We start from the raw sequence: 23,206 nt of genomic DNA, 5'->3' as shown, positions 1-23,206 counted from the left end.
AACATAGTTTGGTAATCAGACTGGGGTTTTATTTAGTTTTATAGTAAACCTGCCAGAGCAATATTGTTAAAAGTGTTCAGTTGTCTTGATTTACAAGCATAAATTGATAAATATAAATGTATATACTATGTAAGTATACACATACACACTATGTGTGTATATATACACACACTGTGTAGCGGTCTAGGTTTGAGAACCCGGAATGGGTCTTTTCTGAGGGAAATATGTTTCATGTTGTTCCCTATTCCTTTGTCTATTTTAAAATATGCTATGCAATAAATCATAATTCTGAGCCATTTAACTAAGCTGCTTCATTTTTTTTTTAACTGGGAAAAAACCTCTATATGAGTTTCAATAATAAAATTAGATAATATAGTTACAGTAGAACTCAGGTATATAAAAATGAAATACTGGTTACATGGTATAAAGATGCAGTCATCTATTAATAAGTTAGATCTGCTAGTAAAATAAGAAATCAGTTGTCACAACTAAAATATACAGAAAACATTCTGAAAACTTGTATATACAAAACCACTTCAGCTGTACAATCTTCGAAGAGAGGAATAGTAAACTTGTTTTTTTCTTTATAATATAGACTTCTATGAAGTCATTCCCCTTTATTTCATGATGGTGTCTTAGATGTGGTTTAAAAGAGAATTTCACACTATTCTCTTTGTTTAATGTGACAGTGTGAGAAAGTGATCTTTATTCGTTCAAAAAACTCTGCATGTAGTCTATGTTTAGGTTCTTTTAATGTGTTTGTCTGTGATTTTTAAATGCTAAACATGTAAACAGATAAATTGTCAATGTTAATTCTGTATCCTGTCACACAACTGATCTTTCTTTCCTGCCATTTCTTTCCTTTTTATCTTTTTTGTGCGTTCATGTTGCAGTTGATAAAATTACGTGAAGAGGTGAGTACTTTCTTGCTTTTTGTTGTCTAGCTTTCCCTTTAAAGCTGAGTTTCTAAATCTGAAGTAGATCTTTTTGTTCATTGTTGCAGGGAAATCTACACAAAGCAAAAATATTGATTACATTCCTTTAAAATATTCACTGTTGTGCCTCTTTTTCCCTAATAATTGTATACTTACATAGGAATCTCTAGATCAAACCTTAGAAATTAACATTCTTTGATAGTGGAAATTTTTTTAAAGGCACTAGAAAAAGAAGGGAAAAAACCCCCACCCTATTATTTGATCTCTGCTAGAATACCATGATCAAATCAGGTACAGTAATAATCATGTTTGCATCACAAAATCTTTGATAGGGTAAATACATTTATACAGTGGTATTGAAAGTGAAAGCATTGCTTTGGTAAAAACCTGTGCTGAAACACTGTAAAAATTACACAGTATTTCATAGTGTTTTGAGTTTGGTGTGAGGCATTCAAGTAGCTTATGTATTATATTGGATATTGTATACCCACTGAAAATACAGTACAGGTAGACCTACGCACACATATCAATATTTATTATTTATTTGTGAGTGCTGTAGATCTGTAGGTGTAACACTAGAGATCAGTATTCCAGAACACCTTTCTTCCAGTTATAAAATGACTCATAAATATTTAGAGAGAGAAGCCTGTTTTAATGGTCAGTTCTTCAAATGTTTCAGTATATTTTCTGAAATTAATGTCTTCTGTTACTTACTGCTGTAGCAAAGCAGGTATCTGAACTGCCTTTTTTTATTATTTCCCAATAGCTGCCAAAAAGAAGGTCTCAGTAAAGTCAAGATTACTTACAGGTCAGATTTCTGAAGGGTTTCGTACAGAGTTTGAACCAGTGAAGTATTTGAATAAATATATTTAGAAGCACAAGTATTTTAACATCACATATTTGTCTGGTATCTTCTTTTTGAAACATGTGTGCCCAGACATATCGGTAATGAATACTGAGCTCTGCAGGAAAGGATTTGTAAGTTTTAGAAATGGTGATGACAAAGAATTGTAAAGTAACCAGCTTAAGGACAATTACAGAGAATTCTTAAAAACAGTAAGATATTTGTGATAAAAAGATTCTTTCACTAGTTCCCTGAATGCTTTATTTCTCTGTCTTCTTGTGGAACTGATATTAATATGTTAAAGCTACAGAATAAAACAGTTAACAAAAAAAATTAAACAAAATAAACATGTAACCACATGAAAGCCCTCCCACCACTGCTGAGCTCCCCTCCCCAATAGTCCCAGTATTTAAACAGATGACAATATTATTGCGAGGGTTTGTATAGCCTGATTTCTGAGATTTTTCAGAAGAACAAGGTTCATTTGCTCATCCCTTTAACAACACCTGCACGTCTGCTCCTGTGCTTTTGTAAAAGAATGTAGTAGGAACATTTTTGCTTGCAAACATAGATTATAGTTTTATAAACATAAAGATTCCTAATTTGTAAATTTACTCTGAAGATTTAATCAGCTATAAAGAACAACGCTGTTACTTAACTGCTCCTCTTTTTGAAATAGCTATGAAGGCAAATAAGAAAATTCAGGATGTTATTGCAAAGGGCTGCAACTTGGGAGCTCAGTCATACCTTTTGGAGCTTATAAATCCTCCTTGTTAGCCACCTAAAAAATGTTGACATTGCTTCTGGTAGTTTTCTTTTTTGCTTTTCCTTGCTAGCCTCATAAGTTACTTTTTCCTCTCTGCATATTGTGAGAGCAGCAGCAAATAGAACTAAATAAAGGAATTTATTATTTTGTCTAGATCAAAATTGTACAGGTAGAGAGAGAAATAATTTAAAAAACAATTGTTAGCATTCTGTTCTCTGCACTTAGGTACCCAGTATGTGTTGGATAGGTTGTGATTGCAATGATGTTTTTATACCCAATGCAAAATGCACATTAAAGTATAAATGAGGGCTAGTACAGTGACTCAGGCATAATTCTTAACTCGTCACATAGTGAAACATCAAGGCATCCCCAATTATAGTTCTCCTAAGGAGGTATGAACTGATCTTAAAAGAAATTGTGGTTTGCCATACTGTTTGTTAATAAAACCTGTGCTTCCTCTCATTACAGAGCTCTATTCTAGCACACTTGCCGTACACAGGCTTCCACGGAGGCTGTGTCGCTCTGTCTTTTGAGCTCCTGAGATCTCAGTTTGAATCCAGCCCACATGGAATGACTAAATCTCTAGTGATAGCGTGCCACTTTGCAAAACTTCCTTATATAACTCCAGATAGAAAGCTGTTTCTGAAAGCTGCAAGGCGCACTGAATCACCTCGCTACCCACCTCACAGAGCGCAGGGGATACTGTGGGAGAAGGAGTTTGGGGAGGGGTGGGAAGCAGTTGAAAGCATCAGCTGCTACTGTAGGGCATTGATTTCCTGACCGAAGCACAGGGTGCCTCCAAACCCAAACAATGTAAATAACACCACCCTTTATAATAAAAACTAGGTTTCATTGTAGAATGGCTTGGGTGGAAAGGTTCTGAAATCAAGTAAGAAGCAGCTCTGAGTTAGTGTTAGCACCGAGTTCATGGGGCTTTAGTATTCTAACTGCTCGCAGTAAGACTGAACTGAACTGTCGGCTTGTAATTTACTTTTTAGATTAAGTGTGGCTTATATAGTATATAAAAATACACAGTTAAATGCTACTTGTTGGGTAGCTCTTCCACATTGTAATGCGAAATCTGATTATTTCCCCCCCTCTCCCTTAACATAGCAGGATAGTCTTTTAATTTCCAGTATACCACTACAGCACTATACATCTGATCTGTAATTATAATGTTCTACTCCTTGTGCTCACTCCTAGCCTATGTTTGGTTTTGTGGTTTTTTTTTAAAGTGTTTCCTCTCTTAACTTTTAGGATTCTTACCTTCTAAACTCCGTCTTTATATCCCGCCCACCCCCCACCCCCTTTCTCTTCTTCTTCTCTTCCTTGAGAGACATCTATGTAATAGTGTTACGTTTTCTGATGTTTTTTACAAAGTTTGAAATATTTAACACTAGTTGTTCTTTAATATCATTGGGAGGGGCAGTATTTGGAGAAAGGCACTGCCTTTTTCTTTTCTTTTTTTTTTTTCTTCTAATGGCAATGGAGAGGAACCTGCAGATGTTATGAGAAGGTGCCTTTTAAAAAAAATTAAGCAAAATTAACACTAATTATCTAGATTGACCGTGAGTACTAAGAACATGCACCACTCTATTTGTTGTCATGATTTCAATTACAGCATTGTAACTTATGGTTTTAAATTTTATTAAGTGCTTGTGCTTATTTTTTTTTTTCTTGGTGGCCTGCCCCCCATGAATGCAAAAGGCTTTTTTGCAATTTACTCTTAACCTATCCAGTGTGTATTAGACAACTCTATTAATTATTATAGACTGTTATTGCAGCTTTCCTGACCTTCACATTGGGTCCTATCTGTGCTGATCTAAATGCATTGTTTTAATGATTTCCAAAAAAAGAAAAAGAGAGGAAAAAAAAAAGAAAAAAATTCAAGGCAAGCTTTGATGTGGCTTTAGCTGCCTCGATCGTCTGGCCGCATCTCAGAGATGTGTCACCTATGCCGGGAGGGAATAGGGAAATCACGTTTTGAATGGTAATGATAACATACTAATCACTTCCTTTCTTTGAAGATAGAAGCGAGATATTCTGTCAGCATCCCTGGCTGCTAGAGCTTGGAGGCACTGGTCTAGGTGTATTAGCTTAAGTGTGCATGTCAATACAGCTTGCATCTCCCAAGATCCATAGGGGCTCATTAGAGCAAGGTAGATCGTTTTGGTAGACAGCCACTCAGATAATATGTATGGCACCTCCTTTTTTTATTATTATTAGAAAGCATTTCTTCAATTTTAAAATGACATCTGTCAACAAGGCAAAGTTGTAGGAAATATTTTTTGACAAATATCCAAAATGTTGTTTTTGGATAAAGGGGTGCTCAGAAAGCTGTGTGTGATTACTTTACTGGGGCGGGGGGGAAGCTTATATTTTTTGATGGCTTGATTAGTCTAGGATCAAATTTCCAAAGGAAATGAGCTTACATGTTGAAATGTTGGCCTTTTGGATGGAGAATAAACTAATGAAAATAATACTTTCACTTTTTCACTGTTGCAGACTCCCCAAGTGAAAATGTATTGGAAGACACATTTTTACTAGAGTTTATTGTTATCTCATAAATGGGCAAATGACTTCTGGGAAAAATATCTTACAGCTACATGTGTGTATATTATTTATATATTCATATATATATTTAGGCATAAGAGATGTAAATCAAGAAACCAGTGTTTTGTTTCTGCATCTTTTTACATCAAACAGTCTGAAGAATATTCATGCTGTTCAGTATTCTGTATGAATAGCTCGTTGTTTTTATCACCTCACTTGAGTAGTACACATAAAGGAAATACATCCTCTGCTGAAAATTAAGTTCATGTTAAAAACTACCACTTGCATTTAAAGTGATGGTTTCATCAAACTGTAGTTGAATAGAAATCATGGGTGCTCGCATACATGTGTCACAGGGAAGTCTGTTTTGGAAATGCTCTTCAGACAGGTTTCCTGTATAATAGTCGCATTCTGTTTTGTGAGTTCATGTAATAAGAGTGAAGCACATATTCCATGTTTCAAAACAAAAATGATTGGTACACATAATTATGATTCATCATAGAACCTGCCCCTTCCAGTGGTCCTTGTAACAGGCTCTTCCATAAAATATATGTGGATATTTTTATGTTTTGGAATATGAAAGCACAATTAAAAAGGGGGGGAGAACATTGTAGACTGCTGCCTGATTATATTTTTTTTCTCTCTCTCCCCTTTTCTTTTTCAGAGGGCACATCTGCTCGATAACACAGAGAGGCTGGAAAGGTCATCTCGGAGACTAGAGGCTGGATACCAAATAGCAGTGGAAACCGGTAAGAATTCTGAGAGTGAGCAAATTGTCTTGCTTATGCACAGCAGTCTTCACAACACATGACATTTCAGGGAAACTTCAAAGGCGAAACAGAGACAGCAGCCCGAGATGTGGTTTACATATTGGGGAGACAATTGGGAGCTTATTTGCGCTTATCTTTTTTCAAGTTAAAAGGCATGACATCTACTGAAAACAGTTCCTGAGGTTTAAAAGTATACATCTGAAAAGAGATGGAATACTTTGTCTAAATTCTACATTTGTCTTAATATGCAGTTACATGTTGTCAGTTTACCCACCCGCAATGATTGCTAGCACACACTGCAGACTCCAGTTGTTTGTCTTTTACTTTTATTCATATATGTAAAAAATATCATTTTAATAAATTTATAAGTTATTAACTACTGATGATATATAACAAGGTTATCAGCTCAATTTTCTTGCAATCAGTTCAGTGACTGATTATGCAGCTGTTTCTGTGCAATGAAAGAAAGAAACAAACCATACCCCGAAATACACAGATGGAATAAAATTAAGGGAGAAGGCTAAATTGAGGCTCAATTGTTGAATGTGTTGTTTTATTGACTACAACTTGTCAGCTGGTATTTTCAAAATGTTTTTACTAAGTTTTAGCTATTTATAGTGGATTTTTTTAAAACCAGCAATAGTAAGCCTCCAAAGTCTAATCCCCTTAAATAAAGCTTGCGCAAAGTTACAAAAAGTTTCAGAAAATGTATGTTCAGGCAGCGAAGTAATTTTCTGGCAGAGAGTCCCAATTAATTGATATATTCCAATATCTTTTTAGAATTCAAGCTTTATTTAAGAGGTAAATTAAGTTGAACCCTTGTAGAGTTAAATATGACTATGTTAAATGAATGGTATTACTAAAGTGCCTGCATTTTAATTATTCTGGGCTTAGTGCTATGCACAGTAATGAAATGGATGTATGGAACATACAGTGTAGATTTTGGAGGGGACAAGGAGAATTAATTCTCTTATGCCAGAGGATGACACATTAGTAGAGATGGACATCTGCTAGCAATTAAGTTTGCTTTCCTGCAGATTTTCAGGTCTGTTCTATCAATGGTCATAACTTTTTTTTTTCAGAAGAACTATTTTAAACTGGTCAAAAATGGTTCCTGATCTGCTTTAGTTGAGCCTGGATCTTTCACAAAGAAACAGTATATAAAAATTCAGACTGATCCTTTTGGGGAACAGATATCTTATATCCTTTTTTACTCCATGTGGAATTTGTTTTATAGAGATGATGATCATGTTAACTTCCATTGCATATCTCCATGGTGATCTCTGAGAAATATGGTTGGAGTGCAAATGTCTATTTATACGGAAAGGGTGTCTTTTGGTGTCAAAACCAGGTGAAACTGCATTGAATTCCATAGAGTCACACTAATTCACCCCATCTTTGTGTCCATCTTTACTTTTCATCTTGAGCAGTGATACATATATATATATATATATAGTTCTTGTTCCCTAAACTCTGTGAAGACTAGTAGTGTAGCGATATTATATGATGTTTTAATATTAAATAATTTGGAGATTATGAATTTGGAAATATTAACTTCATTGTAGTGTAGATTTTTGCAGAAGATTTTTATGGAAACGGATTAATTATAGTTAGTTCCTGGCATAGATCATGATGATTCTAAGTATGAGTGAATTTAGATTAATTCAGTGCAATGAAAGAACTTACTTTTGGAGTTATTGTATGATCATTCTGTGTTGAGGTCTCATAATAAAATAAAATATTCCATTTTGGAGTTTCAATTCGTCATTGAGTTGACTCCTCAGACCCTGTCTTACCTTGATTATTACTTTTGTTGCATAAAGATCTTCTCTACACAGCATTGGTGAGGCCACATCTGGAGTGCTGTTTCCAGGTCTGGGCTCCCTGGTACAAGAAAGACATTGACTTACTGGAGTGAATCTAGCAAAGGGCCATGAAGAGAATTAAGGGACTGGAGCATCTTTCCTGTGAGGAGAGGTTGAGAATGCTGATACTGTTCAACCTGGAGAAGAGAAGGCTCAGGGGAACTTTATCAATGTGTATAAAGAGCTGATGGGATGGGATGAAGAAGAGGGAGCCAGACTTTCCTCAGTAATGCCCAGTGACAGGACAAGAGGCAACAGGCACAAATTAAAACCCGTGACATTCCATCACAACACAATAAAAGAATTTTTTACTGTGGGAATGGTCAAACACTGAAATAGGTAGCCCAAAGCAATTGTGGAGTCTCTGTCTGTGAAGATTTTCAAAATCCAGGTGGGCATGGTCCTGGCTCTAGGTGATCCTGCTTGAGCAGGGCGTTGGACTAGACGATCTCGAGAGGTCCCTTCCCACCTCAGCCATTCTGTGAGGAGGAGGAGGTGGAGGTGACAACTCTTAAGTATCTATTCTACTTTATTTATGTGGTGTCTTTTCACAATTATGGATATGTATGTTGCTTATTGTAACAATGCTGGATGATTTTCACCTCTGAAATAAGTCACATTTGGGTCTTTCTTATTACCTTAATCAGCAAAAATACATATACTATTTTAACCTGTCCCTGTGATCATCTAAGGATTAATCTGACATCACATAACTAATTTAATGCAATTTCACATTACCATTCCTGAAACTTACCATGATAAATTGGAAGCTTTTTTCCTGTTTGCATCTCTAAATTGATAAGGCCTTTCATCTTATGTGCAGTTGTTCATACAAGCTGAGATCTGTTGGAAGGTCTGACTTCCTTCTTTGAGCGGTGCCATTGATTCATGGGTTTCAGTGGTGTCTGAACAGGATTCCACTTATGTCACCATCTCTAAGACACAATCCAACACTGACTGTCAGACTTTCATAGTTGGCTATCGTTTGTTGATACTGAGGATGCTTAAATCTATGCAGAAACCTCCTGAAGGACTAAGCAAAGCCTTTAGTATCAGGTAACCCGTTCTGTAGTACTCAAGGCCTACTGTAAAGAGAAGAACGTTATTCTAAGTATTTGTAGGGGTATGTTGCAAATGTAAGAGGCATTTGAGTAGATGATTTGATAGACCAGTGAGTTCATCAGAGCATTTGCATTTTAATTGCCTGAGTTGTAGGGCACAAACACACATGAGGGAAATCTCTCGGGACATACAGGTAAACCACCAGCTCTTTGGATCTTGAAGGTCTCCATTGTTTGTGCCAAGCAGGGGAAGTTTTAATAATGGCTGATAACACTGCAAAGTGCACTCATCTGCTTTTTTTAAATCAAAATATTGTTTTAAAAAATATTTCTTGTGGTTATTTTTCTGGTTTTATGTTATCATCTGCTTTGCTGGTAGGGAACAGACAAGGAAGTTTATGGCCGTGTTAGTAGGCATTTCCAACACCACTCATTATTTACGACACTAGAGCTCAGTATTCTTAATTTCAGATCATTTAGTCTGACCATATACCCTCAGAATATGAGAAGGATTTTAAAAATGCATGAAAATTGCTGGGTTTAGTTGAAAGGAGACTCCGTTGCATTAATCCTGATGAATCACAAAATTATTCCCGTTTTGGAAGGGGAGATTTCCTAATTCCATTCCCCATGCTTGGATTTCCACAGCACCAAACTGAATTCTAGAACTTCCTTATTTCGCCTGCAGAATATAGTGTAGTAAGGTATCCCCTTCTTTGTCGAGTCTTAGATATCTTTGCTCAGACAGGAGTATTTTGAATGAGGAATAGTTCAAAATGCTTCATTTATCTTCAGAGATAAAATTGACACGCAAATGTAAAACAATGTAAAACACCGTCAAGGAGAAGAAGGAAAAACCTTGTTGTAGAGGACCATTGTAATCTGCAGTTGAATTGCTTTTGGTAAGTTCTCAACTGCCAGATATTTTCTAAGGAAAAAAAATTCCTGGTGCTTACATAATATAGACTTCACCTTGTTTCATGACAATGTAAGAGAGAGATTCAACCATTGAATGCTGTCCAGGCTTTCATGGCAAAACTACATTGCAGGTTTTTATTTTTATTTTTTTTCCTTCATGAACCTTGGATTTTTCTATAGCTTTCAGTACATGTAATTTGAGAACAAGTGTTGAGCTTGCTTCTGTAAGTGATCATTATTTAGATATTATGCTGTGGCTCTGAATCTATCTGAAATATCTGTGCTCCTAGAAGAGTTTGTAGTTTGTGGGTAATAGGTGTATTCTTTGCACTGAATCTTAAAATTTTGTTTCCACTTCTGTTTTTATATCCCTTTTGTAATATGTAAACATGGTGTTGTAAAGAAAAGAAATCAAAAGAAGAAAAACTCTTTTGTTCCATTTACAGAAAATCCTTCTGAATCTTGACTTTATGTTGCTTAAAATGTTTTTTCCAATCCTCCTTACTCTTTGGGAATCCCAGGAATATGTAATTCTGAAACAGCTAAAGGAGAAATATCTCTGGGCAAGAGACACTACAGCTTATATCCCACCCTTGTGTGACATGAATAATTCTCAGTACTAAGGGATCCAAGAAAATTTCAGTGGCTTTCACCTGTTGTAATGAACTACAGTCAAACCTCCCTTTCTGGACTGAGCCATAAATATGTAATGTAATGTAATGTAGTGGTAGCCTAGCTGACAGGCAGATGATCAGACCTGCCTCAAAGTATTGGCAGCCTTCTAGGTGGAAAGCAAATGAGAATCTCATTAGACAGAGGTGTTTACTTCTTTAGGAAATAATGCTAGGTATTGTCTTATCTGGATGCAGAATTGAGTGAAAGTACAGTGAATGGATCAGTGAAAGTGTGCTAAGAAATGTTTATAGAGGGCTCCTGAAGGCAGGAGTCTTCAAGTTCAATGACTTTAGCATGAATAGGGAACTATTTTAAAACAGCTCCAGTAGGTATCTTGCCAGATGTAAGTAATGGAATTTGAGGTACCAGCCCATTGTCCACAGCAGCATGCCGCAGGTTTGGATTCCTGACTCCTTTACTGATGGAACAACCTGAGCCCCAAGCACCTGCCCTGAAGGACCTTCTCCCTCCATATTTCATGGGGTGGTTGTGCTGTTCAGGTGTCATAAATGAAATGCATGCCAGAGCTGACATAAAATATGTGAAACCATAAAGATTTAAGTAAGTATATCCACTAAACTGATTCCATCCCATTACGGTTGCAAGAGCCAGAGGTTGGCTTTTCAGGTAGACAATATAGTAAGCATTGCTATGATTAAACTAAAAAGTGTTTGCTCAGCTTAGAAGAAATTTAAATGGCTTTAACATCCAACATTAATTTAACAAAATAACAAACCCTAATGTCCAGACATGTAGGGCTATGTTAGACTAGTGGAAAGGGTGTTGCTTCTTCTGTGTTGTAATCTTGTATACTTAGTGTTGTGGAACATTTTTAGCGAACGGTCACAAGAGCATTCCAGATGCCTTTAGAAGGCCTTGAACAGAATAAACAAGAAGACAAAAATAAGAAAGATACCAATTAGAAAAACACAGGTGCGCATTCCACGATAAAGAGAACTTGGCACAAACAACCTCAATTCGGCAGTTTATCTTGACCAATTAGACTGAAACAAGGCTCATATGTTTTAGTTAGTCTAGCCAATTATGTCTTATGTTTATGCGCGTGTACAGTGTTGATATAACCAATCATTAGGTGTATTTAGGCGCGTGGACAGTGCATGAATAATGTGTGCAACCAATAGTAAAATAGCTAAACGCATGTACAGATGTAACTAATGTATAAAATGATGTCTGATGCTCTAGTAAAGTGGGCTTCACCTGATCACATTGGTCTGTGTGTGTTGTCCTGTGCCTCCGCAACTTAGTAATTTGCTTGCATTAGTTAATATGACTTGGACCTTCACACTCCTGGTCTGTCTTCAGGTGCATGCAGATTCCAATTACATCTGAGCTCCAAATAACTGAGAGTATGGAAATGGAAACCAAGTTTTGAAAATCAGAACCTTGCTTCTAGTGCCCCTTGCTTTAAATAAAAAAAAAAGTCTATTCCTGTCCCAGATATTTACACTTAATATCCACCTGTTTCATCTCTAATGAATTATTCATACATGTATATGTGAATACTGTATGTAAAACCTTTCATTAGAGAAAGAGGGCTTCTGAGTTCTGGAGCATATACCAATATCTCCTCCTCAGGTGTTTCTTTGATATGCCAGAACATCTTTCTACTGAAATCTTAATCCAAAGTTTCTACAGTGAAATGAGTTTTTATGCAGTTTCCAGTCACCATCAGAGAGAGCTTTTTCATGATCCCTGTTTCTTCTGCTAGCAACTGTATTTCATGTTTCATATATAATTTTTTTCTTTGCTGGCTGATTTCTATTAAAATCTGTTTATTGTTTCAGAAATTCATTTTGAAGTGGCATATTGCATTCCTACATCTCTAAGCCCTCTGCCCTTCTTCATAGTCCGGGCTTTAAAGCGGGGAGGAGGAAGAAATAGGGAGAGATTTTTGTTTCTGAGGATGTCAGGCCTCAGGAGTATCCCAGCTGCACGGTCATGGTGGGGGGAAACATGTTCAGGTAGTGCTGCTGCCGCCTTGTAACAAACAGTCAGAAGCAGCATTGAGAGGGCGCGGAGAGACCAAACCACTCGGTTTCCATTTCTTAGTGTTTTACAGCGCAGTTGTTGATACCGGCAAAGTGCTTTTTACACCTTCGGTTTGAATATTGCTTGCTGGTTTGTCGCTTGTCCAGTCACCGAGCTGCTCCCTCCGGCCTCCTGTGTGCCACCTCCTCCTTCCCTCCCCCTCACCAGCCCTCCCGGCTCTGGCCTTCCCAGTTCTAGCTCCAGATTTCTCTTTACTACTTTGTTTCCATCCGGATACTCCTGCACATATTTATTCAAGTTCTGGCACCATCCCCATTTTCCTTAGCTCTGTGTTTCCTCTTAGAGATTTGATCGAACAGCCGTATGGGCCTTGCGGGTTTGTGGTCATGAAAAGTTTACCCCGAAACCCACCTAACCTTGTCTGGTACTGTTCAAAGTCTGTTCCCTCTGCTCAGTGGCCCTCTGCATTTGTGTGTGGTGTCTGAAATGCAGGATATGGATTTTTTTAGTATATTCCTATATTTACAAATATATTGCATAACGTGCTTACCATAAAGTAAGGAAATGGTGACTTTTCATTATTTAAGTACTGTCCTCTGCCTGCTTCAGAGTACCAAAAAAAAAAAAAAAACTTTTCCAACTACTTTTTCTGAAGAGAGAAAAACTTATTTTGTAGACTTTTTCACAGTCTATGCAGTATTGTAAGACCATTTCTGTTAAAAGCTTATCTTTTGGGTACTCAGCACCTTTCAGCTGGAATTCCAATAAAATGAATGCTTATCTTTCACCTCAGTAGGTTTGGGATTATACCATTAATTCAGCAAATAAGGAATGTCAAATCTGTTCAGTAGTACAGATTTGCTAAGGTATCGTATGAAAAATAGTGATCCAAATTTGGCCATTTTGTCCCCTGTTCTGGAGGAAGTCTCAGGTTCTTTTAATGTTCACTAATGTGCAGGAATTCATTATTGTGCCACATATCATGGGACAACTCAACTTCAGTCTTGTTAGGAACTGGCATCCAGTTGAAGTAAGTTTGTTTAAGACTGATTTTTGGATGAGCAAAACATTGCAATAACTTCTCAAAGATACTTTATTATATGTACTAGAAACATAGTTTTCAGATTGTGGATTTTTATACCATGCTAGAATAATGGAAACATTTTGTTTCAGATATCAGAAACTTTATGCTTAAGTACTTCCCACGTGCATTCCAGACAAATAATCATACAGGCTGAAATCTGTGTATATTTTCACGAATACCTTGCCCTTGTCATAGAATACCTGTGAATAATATTAATATCTGAATTAGAAACTGAACTCGGAAGATAACTTTTAAAGCATTATTTCACAAGCACTGCATTGGACCACCTCTACTGTGTAGACTGTTCTACAGGAAATAACCTCTTACTGAATCACTGAAAACAGCATTTCAGCGTAATCTTCTTTGGTGCTGACCCTCTTTCTCCAATGTATTTAGCAGTATAAGATGGTGTTATTGGTGAAGGTATTCATTGTAGCTTATTCCTAATGTCCACAGCAAAGCTTTTGAAGACTTGTTGTCTTAATAAAAATGTGAAGATTTCAAGTTGAGGTATGTGATTATATTTTTTGGTCTGAAGTTACACTATGTACTTCTTTCAACTTTGAAATTATTTAGCCTCAGGAAGGTTTCCCCCCTGTGATAATATTTCAGAGTTTGTTGTCCGGTTCTGAGCACGTAAGGCAAATAAAAGAAAGAAGGATAAAAATAAAAATATAAATGAATAGTAGCTGTTGTTTCTAGCAGTCCGAGTAAACTCTCCAAACTACCTTGGTTTGGCAAAGGGATAATGGAAAAAGCCACCACTTTGTCTTTCCTTCATATATATATTCTCTTTCCTCATTTGCACAACACTCTCAGCCACCGTGCTTAGGTGCCTCTGAGAGATGTCAGAATTTTATCTAACATAGGTTGTCCTGACAACCCATTGCAGTAGGTGGACAAAAAATGTGAAGTCATGTCTATAGCAAGGAAATGTTCAACTTGTGTTGGCCTGAGCAGCTCTCTTGATCAGGTTTCATATTCTCCCTGAGAAAAATCAGTTGTAGAGAACTTGCCCAAAAAGTTTCAGATAGTTGGGAACTGCTGGTTAGTCTTTAATGGGTAGACTTCAAATCCTGATATATTGTCCCTAGACACTCTCCCCTTTTACTCATGATTTCTTCTCTTCCTCCCATCCTATGCCACAACCACTTCTTTTGAACTTTCACCAAGTGAAATGAATTGATTCCAAGTGATACTGGCTTGGCAATGACAGTCAGTCTGTTACAATCTTTAAAAGAGCACAGCTGAATGGAATTACAAGTCCACCTTTTGACCTTCAAATATATTAATACCCTGCTAATTTAATGACTTCATTTGGTGATTTCATTGTCTACAGAACATAAGCTGTGTATTTCATTAAAAAAGCAGACTTTGGTGAGATATTATTTTGGGTGCCTAAATAAACAACATGATTTTCAATAGTTTTTAACAGATTTTTCACTATATGGGCACAGCTGAATTTGCACAGCATGAGGTCTTGTTGGGCAAAGACTTTGTATTACAACGTACATCAAGAAGAAAAGTTGATGAGCTTAGACTTGACAAAATAAAATTCACCCTAGGTTTTTTTTTTATATATATATTTTTTTTTTGTTTGAAGCTTTCTACTTCTACTTCCTGTCAGCCTAACAGTGTTTTCCTCCAATTGCACTAAAGAACAAAGTTTCACATGAAAAAATTTATCTGTATTGAACATGCTTTTCTAGGTAAAGTCAATATCAAAAGGGTTTTCATGGCAGATCATCTTTCAAGTGCAGTATTTTGCCCTTTTACAACTTAGGACTGAAAAGTTATAGTTACACAAATGCCTTTTTTTTTTTTTTTTTTTTTTTTTTTGGAAGAAGTACGGGGGGAGGGGAAAGCCCAAACTTCTGTCCTGAAGCGAGAAATAGAAGCAGCGGATTGAAAAACGTCATTCTCACCCCAGTATGGAATGATTGAAGAGCAGCTTATCTAGATATTTCTTCATGTAGTTCAAGTCATACCGTACTACTTTATGCTAACAATTTTACTACCCTGCTTATAGAATATGTTTTCTCCCGTAATTACTGGCATTTATAGTAAAAAAAATTATCAAATTGTTGCATGTACAAGCAAGCAAATTTGATAAGTACTGAACATTATGGAAACTTAGTCCAGTCATAGTTGAAATGTCTGCTTGTGTAATGTGTGTCAGGTGAGCACATAACCTCTGATTTTTGCAAGTAATACTGGCCATCCAAGTCTTTATTTTTAAATCAAAACTTTGTTGTTTTTCAGTTGGCTTTTGTTTGTACTGTCTTGCTTTTGAACAATGAGGCTTATCTCGGCCTAATAGCCTGTAATATGAATTTTACTTGATTACTAAGTAAATGTATACATTGTAAAATTGAAATTAATGCCATTCTTACAGAAAGAGTCAGGAGTTCAGTGTAAGAAGCTGTTTACTGTCTAGCTTGATTTCATGTCAGAGTGAGTTCAAGTGCTGATCTGCAGTACCAGTTGTCTTTCTGACCTAGCATGATAATTTTCTTTGAGCTATTGCAGCCTTGTTTTGAGAAACTACTGCTAGTTATTAGCTACCAGGTGTTGTAAGGAACTGTAGACCCACAAAATTGTTGTTCATGGCTTTGAAAACTACAGTTTCACAATTTTATATCAGTCTGTCATAGGCTACTTACACACATCTGTCCATTCTTGTTTCTCTACATTTTTTCTTTGCTCAAGAGTGCCTTTTTGGTTTTTTTGTACTAACTCATCTAGTTCAATGGAGGGTCCTTCTACTGATTCTGTGATTTTGTGTTCCTTCCATATTTTGCAAACTCTTCCCTTGCTCCTAATTTCCAGCATCAGCTGTGTGTCCCATTATGGTTGTTTTTCTGCCATTTGCTATTTACCTCATATTACTTCACTAGCTCCAAAAATGTAAATGTAAAATTTTATATGAAATTTTATACTCTTGACCTAATCATTACAATTGTAATAAATGCTCATGGTTGTAAACAAGCCCGGTTATTGGCCAAGCGTAGATATTTACATATTGAATTGCAAGTGTGTATGTGCACATGCATTCATGTGCATGCTGGGGAAGAGAGGTGGTCTACTTTGCTTAGTACATTTCCAAAAAGGTTTGCAAGATAAGAGCTTGTTACCATGAGCGAGGTCAAGCTCAGCATAATGATGTCTGAATCTAGGTAGCTAATCTGAATCTAGTAGCTAATTGTTGTGGTTTGCATTTTTGTGAAATAAATCACACAATTTACGCTGCGTATCTTGCAAAGATAAACATCGGTGCAAAGGTAGTGTCTTACATTTGCTTGGCTGGTCTCTACTATGATGAACTTTTCCATATTTTATGGTCTCTGTGACTCTATAAATGTGAAAATTTTGAAGCGTTCATCTATTTGGGGATTTGGTTCCTGTTTAGCAATCTTGGAGGATCTAGACAGACAACATGCAAAACAGTTTGATGAAGGGATTGTTCAGTTTTTGCTTTTTTCATTATTCAGATAGATGCAATAATTCTATGTTTTTATTACATGTGCCTTGAAAGTATTAATGTGATTTTTATAATTGCATGTTGTAAGATTTCCATGTGTTGAATGTCTTGGCACTTGACTGCTACAATAATTGGCTGGAATGCCATCTTGAGAAATTTTGTGAAAATGACTGATTATATTTCCTTTACTCCGTATGTAAGTGCTTTTGCTGGTTTAGTGCCATATTTTTCAGTAGTGAAATATCAAGTAGAGAAGCATTAAGAATGAAATTTAGATACCACATTAATTTTTTTCATTATTTTAATTTTTAAAAATTAACTGCTTTAAATTTTATGGCGAGTATGTATTTTAAATCCAGTCTAGAAACAATGATGTTTTCTTAGATGAGTTTAAAATAATGAGTCAGAGTCTTGCTGAAATGTTAATGAGTCAAGTGGAGGTTTTTTTATTGCATGCGCCATAAAATATTCTACACAACAAAAATTCTAGCATCAGCATAAGATTTATAAATATATCATGTGCTAGATTACATATTTACTGTAAGTATTTATAATAGAGTAAACGTTAATTTTAACACTGTCCTTAATTTTTGTCATTCCAGTTTATTGTGCTGAAAAGTTATTGTCTTAATTATTTTAGATTTTAAATAACCCAACAGATGCAGAAAAAAATGTTACTTTCTTGGACTGGTTCATGGTGAATTCAGAAGTAGATTAATTGTCATAAAACGAGCTAGTCTGCTCTACTGTTTTAAGTTCATATAAAAGTGGGACAGGATGACACTTAATTCAGTAAAAAGTTATTCAGGATCAAATATAATAAATTATGGAGCTGCAGTTAGGATTTATTGTCTTTTTCTGAATTAATTAAGCAGGTAAGGTACCTAAATCAGATGGAAGAAAACAGTACTTGATTATAGACCTGCTTTACCATTTTCTGAAGTAATTGTAGGCACTTAACTCCATCTTTGGAGAAAACACTTACAAATACTTCTAAAAATCTGGCCCACGGAAATGGAAATTACACTAAATTTGTGGAATAAATTCATCATTTGTAAATGTAAAATATGCTTGGATAAACTTTACTGTTTTCCCCATGTTGATGACATTTTTTTTGAGTTTTTTTATTCAGCTACTGAAACAACAAAATAGTGTTTTTATGCTTTTTCCACAAAAGTTGCTTCAAATTCAAAATTTAAAAAATATAAATCACATAAATAAGAAGAATATTCCGTAACCTACACAGCCCTTAAAGAACTATATAGAGGTATAGTATATCCTCCTGACTCCCCAGAAAGGACAAAATTGAGTTTGAAAGATTTTCATTTGGGGAAATTGCCATGTTTTAATGGCTATGCAAACAGAGCAAGTGTTTCATTAAGAAAATAATTTAAACTAGTGGTTTAAAATAAGATTGACTGCAGTTATTTAATTGCAGGGTTTTACTTCTCCATTAAACCAAATATATATTTCTGTATGTTTGTAAAGAGCAATGCTTACTATTTCACTTCATTTTTCTCTTAGATACATAGATAGTTATTTGCATAATCATATTTCTTAAAATGTTTTAAAACTTAGACCATTTGTAACAAACAAGACGTTTTATTCATCTGTAATGCTCTGCATAACATACTTGCATCGTTATATATACATTTTTTTCTGGGAACTACTATGTTTTGGTAGCAAATGAATGTTTGAATATTTGCCTTGGAAATTTATGAAATTTGAAGCAAAATTTTGATACGGGCAGGTAAAATATTGAATTAACACTGGAAGTAGCTTTATATTGTCTCCTGTTGTGTTGACTTTTTGCTTGCTCAAACATTCGAAGAAAGGTCCTGTTGCCAAAAACCAGATGACCCGTGTTTTCACTCGTATCTACAACACAGGTCTGGAGTCTGAATATTAACAGTTTTAGTTCTGTACAATTTGTGGACTATAAGCCTTTCTGTTACAGCTTATTCATGCATAAAATAACATTTTCTGCTTTGCATAATGATAAAAAGTCCTTGAATTGTAAAGTTCTGCGAATGTGCTGAATGTTATTAAAGTTTTGTAGTATCCTTGTTGGCCATTTTAAATGCTTGCCAGTAATGCACACAGTGTGCCTTGCTTGCGCTGTAAGTTTAATAGTATCTCTTCACACAAATATAATTCTTTAGAAATCTAATATGTAACTTCCATATTTTGAGACATTACATTATTGACCATTTGTTATAATGGAGTATTTAGCTGCAAAAATACCTGTATGGGCTTGGCATTTCCTGAAATTTATTTCCTTGCCAGTTGTTTTCCAAGAGTATGCTAGAGCTTCACTGATATTTGTCCATGTAAATTAGCAGGAGACTAATTGCTCACTTCTGATTTTTCTTTAGACGTGTGAATTCTTGAGTAACAAACTACAAATGAGAAGAAAACTTAGGGTGATTTTACAAGGGCCTGCTCCGGAGTTCATTGAAGGCAGTAGGAAAGTTTCTTTTGATTTTGCTGGAGATCATGTTGGAAAGAATGAGGCATAAGAAAAACCAGAAAGCCCACAACTGTTATTTGGCTACTTCTTTTCTTATGAGCTTTATTTTAATTTGGTGAAATATGTTAATGTCTACTTGATATTGAGTAGCATCTAAGAGGGATTCATTTTTGGTGTTGGGAAATAACACTGTGAATGACCATTCAGTACTTGGGAGGCATTAGGGTCAGAACTGAAGACAGAGCTCATGAAGCTACTACTTCTAGGTTAATATAAGGGTTTGAGTATTTGAAAACTTTGAAAATGATCCAGGTAGACTCTATTCTTAACTTTTAATGTTTTGGGGTTTTTTGTATCGTGTCAAATACAGTGCTTTCTTATCTCCAAAGATTAAATTTGCCCATTTTGCCTATGTAATATTTATATATGGACAGGAAATAGAAGTCAGTATCCAGATTTGTTGACCCCTGAGATATAATATTGACCTCAGTGAGTATTAACTTCTGAGATCAATAAATGCTGTTATTGACCTCAAAGAAAAATCAATAGCAGCTTGTTAATTTGCAAACTATGACTGCAAGAAAATGGTACACATTTTGTTCTTCATTATCACCTATTTATATCTGTACTTTAACGCCTTCAGTATTTCCACCTAGAGATCATCATGTCAAAACATTTCAATCCCGGCTGTTAGAAGGTTGGGGAGACAGGCTTTATACATTATGGAATAATTGATGAGCAGTACATGTTATTTCCCATATCTCATGAAAATAATACCCTGAACAGTCGTATATCACCTGTGTTGTTTTCCTTTTTTGGGTAGTCCAGCTCATTTCATTTCATTTTCTCTGGTGCGCATCAAAACATTGCATAAAAGTACTATATTTTAGCTGCCAAAAGAACATTTCTACATGAAAAATAAGGGGGATGAAAGACTGACTACTGGAAATGAGGAGACTTAAAGTGATCACTATAAAAATCGTAATTAATATACAGTAGATTTTTCCTATTTGCATAAGGATGACAGTCTTCTAGGCAAGAATCTGCTCTGCAGCAGCCTGAAATATAACTATGTGACTACATAACAAAAAGTTTAAAATGACAAAGTATTGATGGAGAGGTGTTGTTTTGTATCATAGCAGGTTTTGTATATAAACACTGAAATGTCAGGTTTTACATAGTTTGAAATGCCTAAAAAATGCCTATTGCTGAAATTCAAATGTCGTAACAGTCCTTCTGCATATATATCACTTTGATATTTAATCTTAAAAACCTCATAAATGATTTAATATTACTTTGGCCTTGTTATGATCTGACTGCCAAAAAAGGCAGGGGCTGATTTTTATCTGGTCTGGAGAGTAGTGTTTTCATTCACAGAAGACAAAGCACAAGTCTGTCAGCCTTTTACAGTCATTACTTCTGTCTGATACATCTGCAGTGATCTTGGCAAACTGATTGCTATGTTTAGAAAACTTTTCCTTCATTAAATGACAGCGTGAGTGGTATTCAAATGCAAAAATAAGGCAACAGTTTAACTTTTACAATAACTGAAGTGGCTGCAGGTTTTTTGCCAGTTTGATGGTTATATGGTTTTGCCCTTTAATATCATGAGCTCCCAGAACTTCGTTTGTGCATCCATGTTATCCTCTTTAGAGACAGAGTCAATGATATTATACTCATTCTGTAGATAGGCAGACCAAAGCATAATGAGATTAAAAAAAAAAAAAAAAAAAGGCAGCACCAAGCTAGATTAATCTCTGAGGTTCAGATAAATGAGGCCAGTGCAGATCTGGTCTGGAAAGGTGTTTGTGGTGATTATGCAGTTTCTTTTCTGTCTTACAGAAGAAGTCCTGAATGGTCAGGAAGGGTAGTATCTGTAAGCCTATACAGACTTCCCAAATAGTAGGAACAGTTTCCCCACTTCTCCCTGATGTTTTGAGTCATCTTAAAGTAACCCAGGAGTTTGGATCCTTCTACAGGAGACCGAAACAGAAGCGATGCGGGAGGATGGCAGATTTGGGGAGCATGCAAAGTTCATGGTCATACTGCAGGAGTAGAGAGATCATGTCATTTTTACACTTTAGGATTATCTCTTCGGCCCACACAGATTGCAGAGCAGCACCCAGGTGTTCAAAGTGCCAAATTGTCCATGTTCTATCAGAATTTGAGTAGTAGAACTGGGAATAACATGCTGGGCAACCAGACAAACTCTTTGATCATAAGCCAAATGTGGCTCCTTGACTCTGCAGACATTTGTTTTTCAACCTGGAAGTTACCTACTCTGCTTAAGAACACTGTGCTGCAGTGGCTGGATCGCAACATGACCGCAGGCAGGTCTCAGGGTTACGGAAGATGGTGCCAGTGCCAGTTCTCATGGTGCCTTAATGGCTGTCTGGCACCTGGTGAATTCTCCGCTCTGGAAGCGTTGTCTTTAAGGTGTACTGGAGTTCAAGAAAAAGCTTTATGAATTCAAACTCCCAGTACTCTGCTACAAACATCTAATGCATTATTTTCCCTTTTAATATTCTCTGTAATCACTAGAACTGTTTACTTAACTGATGAGAAGCTCTTAGGACTGATACTGGGTCTAACTTACCCAAAAGAGAAGGAAATATAACATAATCCACAATGTTTTAATTTTTAAAAAGTCTTGTTCAGAATCCAGCTTATGTGGTACGTCAGAAGGAGTTCGGTTTATAACTATAAAATCACTGAATTTAACTTCTCAATAGATGTCACTCACGGCAGAGTTACTGATTTCCATAATTGAAATGTTTTGAGATTTTGCACTAATGGTCAGTGGGGCACGAGCTAGTAATGTTATGAGATGAGATGTTCTGCTTATCCTCTTTGTGAATTACTTTTACTCTCCACATTTTGCTTTATTAAGGGAATTTTCCATTTACTTCCTATTTTGGGAAAAAGTCTCTACGTTATTAAAGTATATAAAATATTTGATGCCATAAAATGGATCTATTTTAGTTTGATAAACTAGAAATATGCTGCACTGTGAGGGTCATAGCTTATAATACATACTGTTAGTACTTTTTCATTTTTCTATATTAGGAGATTAGTGAAAAATAAGCTCTATCAATTAAGTTTTATTGCAAAATTATCTTCAGATGTACAGCAGTGAAGATGATATTGAGTGATAACAGTAGAGTGGATTTTGTATAAAGCAATTACAGCTTGAAAACCACAATCTGAATGAAAATATTGCTCAGGGTTTTTTGTAATCTAGCATTAATACCAAAAAACTCTTCCTTTGGAAACTGCTTAAATTACCTCTATTAAACACAAGACATTCCTAAGGTGTTCATGTGTGCTATTGACTGAAAAATACTTTACTGATACCTGGTTTCACTGCTCATGCTTTGGCAAATCTGTAAAGTACATATAAGTGTGTGGTTCCACCTCTTAAGATGATTCTCCATTTATAATATTACCATGTTTTCCTAAAGATATTACTTTGTTTATATGAATAACAGAGTTCTTAATTCAGAAATTATTTTATGTAGATGCATTTCAATGCTATGAAATTTTTTGCATTCTTAAAAGCGATTATTTACCCTGAGAGAAGCAAGCCTTTTTCACAGTATAATGTAATACATATAGCCACATATGTTTCCTTGACACGTTATTCTGGAGTTGAAAGTGCATTGAGCTTTGCAAAATGAATTTCAAGAACTTCAGAAGTGAATTGTTTAATTCTGCTCATAATGAATGAAATATGTCTGAATGCTCAAATCATTTCTATCGTAGTGTTCCATTCTG

The 23,206-nt window shown here is 35.7% G+C and overlaps 1 protein-coding gene across 4 annotated transcripts in view; it reads left to right on the top strand.

Annotated features, from left to right (window-relative positions):
• VTI1A (vesicle transport through interaction with t-SNAREs 1A) overlaps positions 1-23,206 on the top strand; it is a 276,222-nt gene that overhangs the window by 62,767 nt on the left and 190,249 nt on the right. For 2 of the 4 annotated variants that reach the window (XM_030031577.2, XM_030031575.2), the window contains exons 5-6: positions 894-914; positions 5,763-5,847. In XM_030031577.2, coding sequence (XP_029887437.1) covers positions 894-914; positions 5,763-5,847 — 106 coding nt within the window. The remainder of the gene's footprint in view (positions 1-893; positions 915-5,762; positions 5,848-23,206) is intronic. The other 2 variants (XM_030031578.2, XM_030031576.2) reach the window with 1 other exon arrangement.

Source organism: Aquila chrysaetos, chromosome 11 (genome assembly GCF_900496995.4).
Source record: "Aquila chrysaetos chrysaetos chromosome 11, bAquChr1.4, whole genome shotgun sequence".
In the NCBI taxonomy this organism is placed as follows: domain Eukaryota; kingdom Metazoa; phylum Chordata; class Aves; order Accipitriformes; family Accipitridae; genus Aquila; species Aquila chrysaetos.
This window is presented reverse-complemented; position numbering and strand designations above follow the sequence as displayed.